This window comes from Chionomys nivalis, chromosome 8 (assembly GCF_950005125.1).
Source record: "Chionomys nivalis chromosome 8, mChiNiv1.1, whole genome shotgun sequence".
NCBI lineage: Eukaryota > Metazoa > Chordata > Mammalia > Rodentia > Cricetidae > Chionomys > Chionomys nivalis.
In genome coordinates this window covers 92,352,220-92,367,443 of record NC_080093.1, presented here as the reverse complement: position 1 = coordinate 92,367,443, position 15,224 = coordinate 92,352,220, and the positions used below count along the sequence as shown (strand labels likewise).

Here is a 15,224-nt window from a genome sequence, read left to right as displayed (position 1 = left end):
TTAATGGTTTTTATTATTTTGAAACCAGTGCTTTAGTGAAACCAGGAATAAACAAAACACTAGATATAAATAAAAATGCAGTGTGTCAGGTCAAAAAAGAGTTGTAAATCATGTGTTGCAAACACAAAGTCAGAAAAATTTGTTTATGAAAATTTTATTTTATTTTTTAAAGAGAGGGAGTTTTGATACAACGATTCAGTATGGCTAAAACCAAGAAAAAAATTAAAGGTCCATATTTTTTTAACTACTAAATTGCTTTCTTCACTAACTTGAGGTTATAACATTATTTTAACATGCACTTATAGAAATAGAAAAATAGTACCATAAGAATATAATGAGCAAATTGTAAATTCAGCCTAATAGTGATATGATCAATTAAAGCAATACATTACTAAGACAGCTTGTATATTACATTAAATTTGTAACCCCAATAAATTTTAACAGCTTTTATAATAAACATAATATTTTGTAGGGAATGTGCATCTTTAGTTTAACTTTTCGCACTCATCTGTCTCTTTAATGTGTGTATGAGTATATGTGTATGAGTATGCGTGTGAGCCCATGTGAGCCGTGACTTGTGTACGGAAGTCAGAGAGCAACTTCCAGCACTATTTCTCTCCTTCTACCCTGTGGATTGCAGGGATCTAGCTCGGATCATGAGCAGTGGCAAACACCTTTACCTTCTGAGCCACCTCACTGGCCCCTAAATGTTTATATTAATTTTGTTATTTTTTGGATGCAAGACACATGGACACACTATGGGCTATGTGTGTGTGTGTGTGTAGATCGGAAAACATCTCAGGTCATTAGGCACAGGCCTCTGTAATAATTCCAGTAAACAATTTGGTTCACTACATTGGAGTTGGGTACAGTTTTTTCTTTGATCTCCCTCTGGTGTTCTATGACATGAATAGATAAGATATTTGTTCCTGTCAGCCCAGGAAATGTCATGCAACACATTGGTGCCTAAACTGTGTCTGACAGAACCAGAAAATGAGTTGAGGAGGAGTGGCTCTGTGGGCCATGTAGTGAGTAATGAGAATTCAATGAAGATTCCTCTATTTAGCGTAAAGAGTACATGGGGACAATCGTAGGTGATAACCTTCCCCCATGTGGCATGGGAAGGTGTGCCTCCTTGCTGTAGGGCACTGTATGGGTGGCATTCTAAGCTGAGCTATCTGAGGGTGGAGCAACTGTGGGCAGAGAGTCCATTGGTGGCTGTCTCCATTCACATCATAATCACATAGGGTAGCATGTCTCTTGGATGAATGGGGTCCACCTTGTAGGAATGAGGACATGCTGGAAATATCTGATGGACAAAATAATTTATTGTAGTCCTTAAAAGTAACTCATGTAGGACAGGTCATAGGCAGGCTGTAGCAGCCCTTAGTTAGCCTTTGTTGTGGATTGGAAGACGTGATACTGAGGCTCAGCTGTCTACCCAAAAAGAACACGCCTGAGGAAGGGAGAAATTATCACGAGAAAGCATGCAACTGCTGTCCTGTATGTGAACTTCTGGTGTGGCAGGGAAAGGGGAAATGGTGGAGAGATGGAGGCGCAGTCTTGCTGTTCCTTACAGTAGGGAGGGTGCAAGCAAAAGGATGCACAAGTCAGATCCAAGCTGAAGAGCCCTTCCTGGGACTCACCCAGAACAGATGAGAAGAGTCAATAGTAAGGAGAAGAAAGTAGCATGGAAGCTGTGCTTTGACATACATGGACATTTCTGGCTTTACACTGAGTGTTATAAACTCATTTAAGAAGAAACAGCCTTTATTCTAGTTATATTTTAAACGTTTTGATATCTAAAATGAATAAGAACTCACAAACTAGGATATACTTTTAGTTTATTTTTAAATGAATTTATTTATTTGATATTCATCTGCTTATTGATTTATCAAATTCTTTTGGCTATTATATGCCAAACATTTCATAAACGCTTGTAATTATCACAAAATGTGAGGAGAAATTAGGCTTTAGTTTCTATTCTATTGTGATTATCCAGAGAACAAGGTTAATTTTTTTTTTCTGAAGAGGCTAGAGTCTTCTGGCCTATGACACTGGATTTTCTATTTAAGCTGCCTTCAGGGTTATGATGGGCCTCTGGATGTAAATGTGGGAAAGCAAAGCTAGGAGAAAGGATTCATTTGGTTGCTACCAGCAATTGACACCTACCTTCCACTGTCACTTGTCAGGATCACCTGTAACACACAGGAGATTCATGGCAGAAATCAGGATTTCTGGATATTATGAAAACCAAGACTTCTTGCTGAGGAAACTATAGCTGCTATGGTACATGAGGCAGGTGCACGTTCACAGTCAAGGCTATCTGCACTGCTCTATTGAAGGATGTCACGGGGACTCGATTCTAGTCCCCTTTCTGTGCCCTTGCTTCAATGTTCCTGACAATCATCTCTATTGTCATCTTTTTACTGGATCTGTCTGCAAGCAGGACTTCATCAGAGTTTGACCGAGTCCAACTTTTGTTGAGTTTTCCTGACTTTATGATTTTGATTTTGTCCAATGGTGTAAGGAACAAATGAAGCCATCCTATCATCTTAATTACTCATTGCTCCTTTCCAGGGTCACAAGAAGCTATAATCCACTTCTTCAGCAAAAGTCTTGAACACAGTGCACTGGACAGCTGCAGCTCTCACTGTAGCTGGAGCTTTGCAGTTCTCACCCACCCCATCTGCTCTGTTGGAAATGTCCTTCACTTCCTCCCTGCACCAGGCTTCACAGGAAGTATCATTTATTTTCTCTCTGAGTTCTGTATGTTTTCCCCCAGATTCTAAATATACGTAAGATCATTAAATAGTTTTTCCCCATCTTATTTTATTTAGTATAGTCTCCACCAAATCTATCTTTGTTGTGGCAAGAGTTAAGATTTTTTTTCCTTGAGACTAACAATGTTCTGAACATAAACACACTGATGGTTTCTTTCACTAGTCACTCCTTGACTCATTGTTAACTTTGATCTCCCTCTCTTCAATCAAGACTGAGCATTTCCAAAATTCTTAAGCTCAACAAGCTTTTTCTTCTGGGAGTTCAGTCAATCTCCAGGTCAATTTTACCCATAACAGCTATGGGGCCTTGTGGTTCTGTGTTGCAGAGTGGGGTTGTCAAGGAGCTAATTCTGGAGACCTTGGGGGGCCCTGCTTAGGTGGCTTAAAGAGGCATGTCACGGCTTCTGTGTGCCCAAGAAGAGAGTGGAGAGATGCAGGGCGATGAGTGTGGATGCTGCTTAAAATCTGCCTCTGCTCGCACGCACACATGCACCTCGGAATATTTGCTGCAGAAAGCTGAGACCAGCTTCCCAGGTTCTCACGGCCTCACATTCAGGTAAGAGCATGTTCCTGAGAGTCGGTTTGATAGTCACAATGCTCTGCACAGCAAGTTTACTGAGCTTCACTGCCTGGTAACCCAGGGCCTACTTCCACCTTCATTTCCATTGCCAAATTCTCTCTCTTACACAAAACCGCCCTTATTTGCTAGAAATGGACATTCTTTACTTTTCAGATGTAGAATTTTCTATAAATTTGGAAGTATTCTTAAACTATATTTTTCTTGCTGCATTTTTTTCTGATTTTTCTGTAAGTAATATTTATTCTTTTTTTGCATTTTTGCTCATTTTCTGACATGCTTTTTAGCTATGAATCTTAGTGATGATGTATCCATTTCATCATATACTCACCAACATTTAATAATATTTTGACAATGAATCATCAGTAGTTTTTCCTTATTAAAAACATTTCCACAGCATAGATTCTCAGACATTGATGCTGTCAAATTAACACTTCATTGTTCCTGCACTCCACAGTATAGTACCATGTTATGTAACATATACTATTGTCATTTCAGATTACCGGACTCCATATATACTTCATGGTATACTCCACAGTATAGTACCATGTTACATAACATATACTATTATCATTTCAGATTGTTTTGTGGATTTTAATATTCCACTTTTTTTCCTTTTCAAACATCTGATTTTTGTTTTTTGAAAAATTAAACCCAGGTAACTTTTCGTTGTTCTCTTCAGGTACTTCACCAGGGTGCCACCATGATGCCTTGTAACAGTACTGGCCACCCTTCTTTCTTCATTCTCCAAGGCATCCCTGGGATGGAAGACAAGCACAGATGGATATCCATCCCCTTCTCCTCCATGTATTTCATCACTGTGATGGGGAACTGTACCATTCTTCTCACCATCTCCACCGAGCGCTCCCTGCACAAGCCCATGTTCCTGCTTCTCTTCCTATTGGCTCTCACAGACTTGGGGATGTCTACAACCACCATTCCTAAGGTTCTCTGCATATTCTGGTTTGGACAGAGTGAGATAAGCTATGAAGGCTGCTTGGTCCAGCTGTTCTTTATCCACTCCATCTCAGCAATGCAGTCATCTGTCCTGATGACCATGGCCTTTGACCGTTATGTGGCCATCTGCAAGCCCTTGCGTTATTCCACCATCCTTTCCAATAGTCGCATTGGACTCATTGGCCTAGTGAGCTTGGTACGAGCAATCCTCTTTATCCTCCCCATGCCCATCCTCCTCCAGCGTATGCCCTTTCGTGCCAATCGAGTCATTCCCACCACCTACTGTGAACACATGGCTGTGGTGAAGTTGGTATGTGTGGATACCACAGTCAACAGGATATACGGTCTGGTCGTGGCCTTGTTGGTGGTGGGGATAGACATCTCAGCTATCGCTTCATCTTATGTACTAATCATACGAGCTATCATGCATCTCTCTTCCAAGGAGGCTCACCACAAAGCAGTCAACACCTGCACCACACATATCTGTGTCATGCTTGTCTCCTACACCCCCTCCCTTTTCTCCTTCCTGACTCACCGCTTTGGAAGAGGCATTCCACCTCATGTCCACACCATTCTTGGCAACCTCTACTTCCTTGTACCTCCAATGCTCAATCCTATTATTTACGGTGTGAAGACCAAGGAATTCCGGGACAAAGTCACGAAATATTTGTTTATGATGAAGGAGCCTGTAAGTTTTTCTCACAGTCACAAAGTTGTTTGATAATCTAGCAATTGTGAGAACTGTGAAGCAATGGCACATGTATAGGGAAACTGACTATGTAGAAATACATTAAAGTGTCAGGTTAGCAGACAGGGTATTTATCCTTGGATAGAGAAGCCAAGACAGGGGAGGATTTCTCAGTTTCAGTAACTCAAAGGCAATGCAATTATCCCTTATGGAATAAGATAATGATATCTGTTAATATCTAACAGTGTTGAGCAAACTGCTTATGATAACGTATGTAAAAGCACTTTGGAGACCACAATACACTGAATCCACAGGAGAGCTCGTGGAACATTTTAGTACAGGGTATCACCAAGCAAACTGTGAGTGGTTCATTCTCGATAAATGATCAAATAGAATATTAAATATAGTATACTATATAATAATACTTTGCTAAGGCAAGTACAGTCAGGCCGTTTTGTGTGTGTATTTGTGTGGTGCAGAGGAGGTTGGAAGATAGAAAAGGTGCTCAAGAGACATGAAAAGGGTCAAGGAAGTTTGAAGATGAATTTGGAGTCATTGTTTTATTATCCCAGACTTGATCTTGGATATCAGCACTTGGATGATAGGATTAACTGCTTCCTTTTGAGTCTGTGGTCTATATACTAGATACAAGCTCAGATTTCTAAAGAACTTGAGTAGAGAAGGAAAACACTGGGAAACTCTTGTTAAAATGAAAAGGTTGATATTGGATTTAATTAATTTCCTTCTAACAAGAGCCTCTGAGTCAATGCTTCTGTTTCTCACAACTGAATTCAGCATGTGAGAAGACCTTCTCTTTTTTTTAAATAGCTGTTTTTTTTTTAAATAAGTTATTTTTATTTCATGTGAATTGGTATCTTGCCTGTATGTCTGTGTGTGAGGGTGTCAGAAGCCCTTGAACTTGAATTACAGAAAATTGTGAGCTGCCATATTGGTGCTGGGAATCGAACCCAGGTCCTCTAGAAGGGCAGTCAGTGCTCTTAATTGCTGAGCCGTCTTTGCAGCTCTGAGAAGACTCTTCTGTGAAGGGACAACTCTGAGAATGTCTTAAGAGCTGAAGCTGTGAAAGTGAGCTTTACACTGGAAATCATTATGAACTCATTCATAACCATCGCCAGACATAAAAAAATCTACGCATTAAGTACAGTTCCATGATTTATTCTGGGATTAGCAGCCAGTTCATTCCATGGCTTGCCCCATCTATTTTGTTTTTGTTTTATGTCTCAGTACATACTTGACTGGTGTGAAACTTGCTATGTAGACCAGGGTAGCCTCAAACTCAGATCCACCTGCCTCTCTCTTCCCAATGCTGGGGTTAACGTGGTATATACTGAAATTCTGGCCCACAGATTAAAAAAAAAAAGTTTCTAATTTTTAGCGCAAAAAATCCCTTATCTTTGTTAAGAAAATCTGAAACCAACAGCTCTAGTTTATCCAGGCTGCTTTATAAGGTGTTCTTGAGGAAACAAAATATATAAAGCAATTATAGAAAGGGCTTCTACAGGTAACATAGTTCAAAATTATTACATCTTTCCGAGTCTTAATTTTCATGCAAAGAGTAATAAAAAATGTTGTCATTATTATTGTTCCCCATTACATTGTTATTAAAGAAATATGTATACTTGATAAGGCAGTCAAATGTGCCAGAATATTTAATATAATATAAAATCTTCCTTCTACCTGTATGTATATGTACATACATATATACTAGTTCTGTGATAAACTGAATTTTTTTATCTGATACATGAGCAAGACAATATGTAAATCAAATATGTTTTTTGTGATTATAAGAAATTTTCACTGATTTGATAGACCAAGAATTTTTAAATGCTAATATATGATTTTTCTTTTCTCTCTTAAAGGCAGGGGCCACATCCATCCCTTTTTTTAAAAAAACAAAATAGAATATTATGTGATAAAACAAAAACTATTATATCAAAAAATAAAAGTCAACAGAAAAACAAAAGAGCCCCACAGAAGGTACAAGAATCAGAGACCCACTCATTTACAAGTTCAGGAGTGCCACAAAAATATTAAACTGAAAGCCATAGTCTATATGCAGAGGACAGTGAAGACCTGTATAAGCCCTGTGAGTATGGCTTCAGTCTTTGGAGTTTATGTGAGCTTGGCTCAGTTGTTTTAGAGGGCCTCATTGTCCTGGTGTTCTCCATCTCTGTCTGTCTCCCTTATTCCTTTTGCTTCCTCTTCCATGGAGTTCCCTGAGTTCTGAGGGGAAGGATTTGATGGAGACACCTCATTTAGAAGATATACATTGAATATTTTAAAATTCAATGAAGTAAATAGTTTACAAAGAATGGGGAGCAAAGCACTGCTCATTTCCTAGGACCAGAAAATTAAAATCTTCACCAACGCATAGAAGATTTGGGTATTAATTGGGGACTGTTGCTCTCAATTACAATGCAACAGAGCTATCTGAAAAGCAGTTCAGTTTCCCAGCAATCCCACGCTGACTTACTCAAGCACCCTTGAATTCACGGCACTCGGGAGGCAGAGGCAGGCAGATCTCTGTGAGTTCAAGGCCAGCCTGGTCTACAAAGTTACAGAGAAACCTTGTCTCAGGGGTGGGGAGGTGGAAGAAAAAAGAAGAAAAAAGCATGCTCTTGATATGAGAGAGTCACCTTAAATCCTTAAATGTCTTCTTTGAAAGAGGATTTACATGAAGTCAATACCATCTTTGGACAGGACTGAATTACTATTTACAGTTTACACAAATGGTAATTGTTGTGTCCAGTGGAAGAAACAGGGTTACTCTAGGATGACTTTAGCTTTTGCAGGGGAGTCAGCTTCTGGTGAACTGACTGACTATTGCTTCTAAAAGACTTTTCTATTGTTAAACAATTTACACCTTAGCAAGTCAATTTCCGCATACCAAAACCTCTTATCTGAAATTCCCCAAAGAGACAAGTGGCAAAGCAATTGACTGTCACAGGGCATCTCAGTTTTCTAAGTCCTCCCACAGCTAGGTTTTACAAAGGAAATACTCAGATAAGATCTACATACTTCAAACAGAAGGTAGTGGACACATAGGGTAACTTGCACACAAGGCAGATCAAAGCCAGGTGCTAATGTAATACTCCAATAAACTCTGATATCAAGCCAGCTGCAAAGCTCTGTAGGCAGGACTTCCCACTGCAGGGAAAATATTAAAGTATTTGTTGTTTATTTGGTTATGTCTCTTTATTTTATGTCACACCAGCACAGATATATCTGTTTAGTTATTTCAAAGCTATAGAGCAGTGGTTCTCAACCTTCCTAATGTTGTAACCTTTTAATATAGTTTCTCATGTTGTTGTGACACCCAACCATAAAATTATTTTTGTTTCTACATCATAACTGTAATTTTACTACTGTTATGAATAATAATGTAAATATTTTTGGAGAAAGAGGTTTGCCAGCGGGGCCTCCACCCACAGCTTGAGAACCACTGCTCTAGAGACTTGTGTTGTTATGTCTGTGAACATAGTTTAAGCAATCACTGTTTGCCTGAGGGCTTCACCACAGCTCCTGGCGTAAGCAGTCCAAATTCCACCTCTGAGAAAGCCTGCCAAATGGTGACCCCTCCCCAGGGAAGATCAGGACCACCCCAAAAAATGAACACATTGCCTCCCAGTTTTGCATGGTCTTTCTCTCTCCATGTTTTCCCAGGGCCACCTGGAGTAAGGTAATCTATTAAACATGGGCATCTTTAATTCGGTCTATTTGGTCTGACTGGAATTACTTTCATCAGCAGAGAAGCTCATTTAAGAGAAAATACCTAACAGTTACCTATGATAGATATTTATTTCCAGGGTTTGTTGATTAGAAGATCCACATAAGGATTCTGTTATATAGATCTTCCATTCACTGTTTGCACAAATAACAATTATTGAAGAATAAGTATGTAGAAATAACACTACAGGAGAAAAGAGTATTTGAATTTTTCCTCTTTTCTTTTTGGATTTTTGAGATAGGGTTTCTCTGGGTAGCCCTGATTGTCCTAAAACTTGCTCCATAGACCAGGTTGGTCTTGAAATTACAGAGCTCTGCCTGCCTCTACTTCTCAAATGCTGGGATTAAAAGTGTGTGACACCATGCCCAGCTTACTTTTCCTTTCTTAAAGCAGCAGTATTTGACAGATCATTAAAAAAATCTAACACAATACAAACTGTTAAACTATAAATTATGTAGAACCTACGTGTCCCCTAGATGATTACTGGAACTGTCATTACATGTGTCAGCACCTCAGAGCTGGAATAAAAACTGTCACAAACTGGGTAGCTTGTGCAGATCTTATATCTGCACTCACAACTGGTACGAGTTCCTATGTGTACCTGTAGTCTTTAACCTATCCAACATCAACAAACACATGGACTGATTCCAATTATTTTTATTTTGCCTTTGAAAAATTATATTTTAATTAGTTATTTCAATGTGGAGGCCCAAAAATGTGAGCCTATTTTGACCTTGTCTGAAGGTCAGAGAGTTTGAGGTTGCACAGAAATTGTTGACAACAACCAGGGCCACACATCCTGACCCAGGATGTGGTTACTTGGTTCTTTTGACATTAAGATGGAACATACAGGTATATTTACTCCTGTATTGGTCAGGATATGCAAGCCTACTTCTGCTACTTCTGTTGTAACAGGAGGTTTGACCTAGGGAATAGCTGCCTTCAGGATGCTTAGTCTAGGGTAGGTTCACTGCCTAAACAACAGAATGCTAATGACTTGATGTCTCAAAGTGTTGAAGCAATTAACTGTTCAAGTTGTCCTTTGTATCATGTGATAGAAGTCTTTTGTTGCCTTCTTCCCCCTTTTGTATAAAAACACATGGAAAATTAAGTGTGGGTTGTTGCGTGAGAGGACCTGCTTTTGGTCCCTGCAACCCTGCTAGCTTATACCCGAAATAATCACACAGAAACTGTATTCATTTAAACACTGCCTGGCCCATCAGCTCTAGCCTCTTGTTGGCTAACTCTTACATATTGATTAACCCATTTCTATTAAATCTATGTATCACTATATGACTGAGGCTTACTGGCAAGATTCTAACCTATGTCTGTCTCAGGCAGGAGAACCATGGCATCTGCCTGACTCTGCTCTTCTTCCCAGCATTCAGTTCAGTCTACTCCACCTATCTAAGTTCTGCCCTATCAAAAGGCCAAGGCAGTTTCTTTATTCAACCAATGAAAGCAACACATAAACAGAAGAACCTCCTACATCAGTGGGTGATTTCAGAATTCACTGTAACCCCCTCCCAATTCTATCCTATGTTTTCTATTTTATTATTTTACTTGTGTCTTTGTCTTCTTTACTATTTTTCTGATCCCCGTGACCCTATCCTGGTAAATGGTATTTTGTCAAAGCTTTTCTCTGACATTTGTTAGTGTATAAAACAGTAAACTTCATTATTACACTTTCACATGTTCTTTTAATCCTTCCAACATCTCCCTCTAATTGCTCACCCCAGACAGATTCTATTTTGCTTTCATGCCATATGTACAAAATCATATTTAAATATAGATTCTGAACATGGAATAAAAGATGTGATACTTCTCTTTCTTTTCTTCCATCACATTCTCCTATAGCTTTAAGCTCTTCCTTCCCATCTTACAATCCCCTTTATATTCTCATGCCCTGTGTACATGATATAAAGGTAGATACATGTACATACATTTACAGTCATGTTTCACCCATGAGAGAAAACACAAAGGAGCTAATGACAAGTTCCAGAGGAATTGACCCAGTGAAGAATTCTGGGAATTGAGAATACAGGTATGCTATCTGCAGCATTTGCCATTTGACAGGATAGAACACTTGTACACAGGTACTGCAGTAAGCACCTTTTGACCTTTTGATAGGGCAGAACTTAGATAGGTGGAATAGACCGAACTGAATGCTGGGAAGAAGAGCAGAGTCAGGCAGATGCCATGGTTCTCCTGCCCGAGACAGACATAGGTTAGAATCTTGCCGGTAAGCCTCAGTCATGTAGTGATACATAGATTTAATAGAAATCACCAGCAGTCACCAGGCTGATATAACCCTCCCTGAAAGCCACACTCCCTTTTAACCCTGCAGCACACTGTATCAGAGCTAGTCTAAATAGAGACCAGAACATGGCAGAGATGGTGCTGTGTCATTTCTGATCTGTCTTCTTTCTTTCAGTTCATGTACTCTTGGGGAAATCATAGTCCTCTCCAGGGGTACATAGTAGCCTTGTGGAAATATGTCTGTGACAAAAACTGGGGTCTCCAGTCAGCAGTGATACTGGGATTCTTCAGCTCCACTCAAGTCTTAAGAAGATTTTGCTTCCATTGATGTCAATATTAAACCTTATGAAAAAGCCTGACTCATAAGCACCTACCAAGTTGTCAACAGATTCTCAGTTCTCAAATGTTTTATGACAAAAAGTTGAGTGTTGTATGTTGCTTTATTTTAGGTAGGTATTTTCAGGCATTCCTTATTATTTTACTAAAGTGCTTAATACAAAAAAAAAACAAACTGCAATATAACATGAACAATGAAAAATTAATTAATTAATTTTGCTTTTTTGTACTGAAATAAAAATAGCTATGGAAACCTCAGACTCTAATTTCCTTTGCCATGCTCTTGCCCAGCCATTGATTTTTTTAGTAACTACTTCATTTATCCCCACCCTGCCCAGGTGAGATCATTTTTTTATGATAAATGATAGAATTCTCTATAATGATCTGGGTTTTGTCAGACTTGCCATTTTATACAGTCAGAACTATGAAGTTATAAAGTCAGGAGTTCATCATAACATATAGTGATTGAAATTGAGGAAGCTCACCGGATACAGTAAATCGCTTCAGCACAAAATGAATTTCAGAAGAGTAGAATTAGATGGAGGTGTGTCAAGGTTTTCAAACTGTAGGGTAAGTATAATAAAAGAAGGAAGGTATTTATTTCTCCAAATACTTTGCAACAATTTATATTTCAACCAAGGCAGAGTTTAAAATATATTTTGTTATTGAGCATGAGGTGGTCACATAATTGTTGCCATGCTTCTTGAGAGTGAAAGCTCTCCTATTAAGTATTCCACTTAGTCTTGCTTCACTACGTTTTTGGTTCTTGTGCTCTACAAATAGGAGTAACTGAATGGGAAGATACACTCAGGTGGGTCAGGATCTGATCGTAGCTGAACTGTTCATTACCTGTATGGATGTGGGTACACCAAGAAGCCAAACATTTTAAAGTTAATATGCAAGGTCTATTATTATAGAGCATGTGTTATAATTGAAAAACTATATATAAAATGCCTGGGGTAACTAAGAGAACTACTCTAACATATGGTACTTCTACTGGAATCTGTGGGGAAAAAAGAAAAAAAAAAGAAACAAATGTGTCCTTTCATTAATGAAACATTTCAACCTTAACTGTTTCCCTGAATGTTACTTAGAGTTTCTTATTACTGAGTATATTTACTTACATGCTCAAAATTTTGCTCCTATAATTGTATCCTACAATCCTTCATAAATGAGATTATACTTGGAGGATAATGAATCATGAATTTTCTTAGATTGTACCCTGACATGCTGATCATTATGATGGCTGAAAGTTAGCATCAGGTAAAAATCCTCTCCGCAGTCTTGAAACTTCAACAGAAAATAAAAAGACTCAAAGAAGCACCATAGACCTGTGATAATGCTACAGTTTCCTCCCACGAAAATACCCCCCAAACACTCCATAAAAAATGTTTATGTTATGAGTGAATTGGGTTCTGCTTTGATAGATTGATGAGTGGTTTCTCTAGCACCTTATGTGGAAAATGCATATATATATATTTGTTTTAGGCATCCTCCTACTCTAAGCAGGACCAAGTAAAATCCAGGGGAAGGGTGTTCAAACTGAAAAGCTTCTCTGCTCTAGCCTAAAAGAGTTGAAATTGCTGTAGAATTTATAGTCTGTCTTCCTCTAAGCAAAGAAAACATTTAAGTAGGCTAAGGTGATGGTTAGAGGGAAAGACCACAAACATCTCACTCATAATTATCCACTTATGATTTCAAGCACCGTGCCATGTGCTGAAATTGGGGCTCAGAAATGTAAGACCTTTTTTTCCAACTTTAAGTTCAATGAGCTTATCTGTTTAACTTTATACTAAGATGAGGATTAAAAGTTGTCCTTATTTTTATTTTTATTTTTTTTGGTTTTTTGAGACAGGGTTTCTCTGTGGCTTTGGAGCCTGTCCTGGAACTAGCTCCATAGACCAGGCTGGTCTCGAACTCACAGAGATCCGCCTGCCTCTGCCTCCCGAGTGCTGGGATTAAAGGCGTGCGCCACCATCTTGTGCACCTTATGGTAGACATGACATTTTATAATTGCCTTTTTACACTGATTCATGATCAGAAATTTTATTCAGTGTTTTAAAATACAGCAACAGAGCAATGCTTCATCACAATAATGTGAGTTGATCTTTATGCATGAGCTAAGCCACTCTGTGTGAATTCATGTGAAGCTAAGGCCATTTCAACATTTCAAGAACAAGTAGTTTCTACCCCACATGCATTTTTTTTAGGGTAGAGTTTTCTCTCACAGGAGTATTTTGAATTATGGATCTAGACCTGTATTAAAATTTTACAATAAAACAATTCAAATTATATCTTTTTATAGTCTACAAATCTGGACTGGACATGTCATACACACACACACATTGTCACAATAATATGATTAATCGTGGGAAAATTCCATATCACTATCAAATTAAAAATGACTGAATAACTACTCTCCAGCTCCTGAGCAGTTTCCATAAAGTGGAATGCAATGAGAGACACACCAGGATCCTTTTAGCAAGAAAATAGTCACTAGAAATAAACAGAATTTGAGAATTGACACATAGGGAAAAAAAGGGGAAAGCAGTGCTTTGTGGTCTATTTTGTACAACTTATCTGGTGATATTACTGGGGCTTGGATGGTTGTCAAAGATCTGGTCATATATCTTCCACATTCATTCAGTTGATGGATTGTTACTGGGATTCACATCCTGTAAAGCTCATCGGCACAAGCATTTGGCCACCTTGTCTCGTATCTCCTTCATTTTTATACCATAGATAATTGGGTTGAACATTGAAGGTACAAGAAGGTAGAGATTGGCGAGAATAATGTGAGCGTGAGGTGGAATGTTGCGGCCAATGCGGTGGGTGACAGAGGAAAACAATGCAGGCACATAAGTGATGAGAATGACAAAGAGGTGGGCTGAGCAGGTGTTGAGGGCTTTGAAGGTAGCATCTCGAGAGTTGAGGCGCACCACAGCCTGCAGGATGAGGGCATATGAGAAGCCAATTAGAAGCAGATCAAGTCCCACTACAAGTAAGACCACAAAGAGCCCATAAATTCGATTGGGCCTGGTGTTACTACAGGCCATTTTTACCACAGCCATGTGGTCACAGTACGTGTGAGGAATGATCATGCGACAGAAAGTCAGCCTTTGAAGTAGAAGAGGCATGGGCAGGATAAGGATCACACTCTTGGCGAGAGCCACCAGTCCTAGGCGTCCGACTAGAGAATGGCTCAGTATTGTGTTGTAGCGAAGTGGCTCACACACAGCCACAAAGCGGTCAAAGGCCATTGCCACAAGTAGGGCGGATCGCATCACTGAAGCTCCATGGATAAAAAACATCTGTGTGAAACAACCATGCACAGCTATGTCTCGATCACCAAACCAAAAAAGGCATAGAACCTTGGGCACAAAAGCTAGAGTAGAGGCTAGGTCAGTTACCATCAGCAGGGCTAGGAGCAGGTACATTGGTGTGTGAAGTGTGGGCTCTGTGACAACCAGAAAGAGGATAACACTGTTGCCAATGAGGACGGCCAAGAGCATGGAGGCAAAAGGAACAGAGAGCCACAAGTGTTGTGACTCTAAGCCAGGCACACCCATCAGAGTGAAAGTCATGGAGCTGGAGTGGTTGAAGATTAACATGGCAGACACCAGTAGTAGTTGTTAAAGGAAGTTGAAATACCTGCCAATGAGACATGGGTGTTGGTTGCTTTTACTGTTTTGGTTCTGATGGTTTTTTGACTTGGGACCCAGAGGAAAAATATCACAATGCCTTCTTTACAGTCCTAAAATCCACAGCCACTTTCAGTCCCATTACCAAGACCTCTTGGTGTTTGCATAATCAATTTTTATGGATTTGGGGTTTGATATAAAGGACATATGAAAGGTCTTCATTTTCTCCTTTGGC

The 15,224-nt window shown here is 39.2% G+C and overlaps 2 protein-coding genes across 2 annotated transcripts; one reads left to right on the top strand and one right to left on the bottom strand.

The window, feature by feature from the left end:
* Window positions 1-4,060: 4,060 nt before the first annotated feature.
* LOC130879072 (olfactory receptor 52D1-like) lies at window positions 4,061-5,038 on the top strand. Its single transcript, XM_057777080.1, has one exon. The coding sequence runs from the start codon at window positions 4,064-4,066 to the stop codon at window positions 5,036-5,038; it is 975 nt and encodes a 324-aa protein (XP_057633063.1). The 5' UTR covers window positions 4,061-4,063.
* An 8,994-nt stretch (window positions 5,039-14,032) lies between these two features.
* On the bottom strand, window positions 14,033-14,959 carry LOC130879056 (olfactory receptor 52P1-like). Its single transcript, XM_057777048.1, has one exon. It carries the CDS (start codon window positions 14,957-14,959, stop codon window positions 14,033-14,035), a length of 927 nt encoding a protein of 308 aa, XP_057633031.1.
* Between the last annotated feature and the right edge of the window lie 265 nt (window positions 14,960-15,224).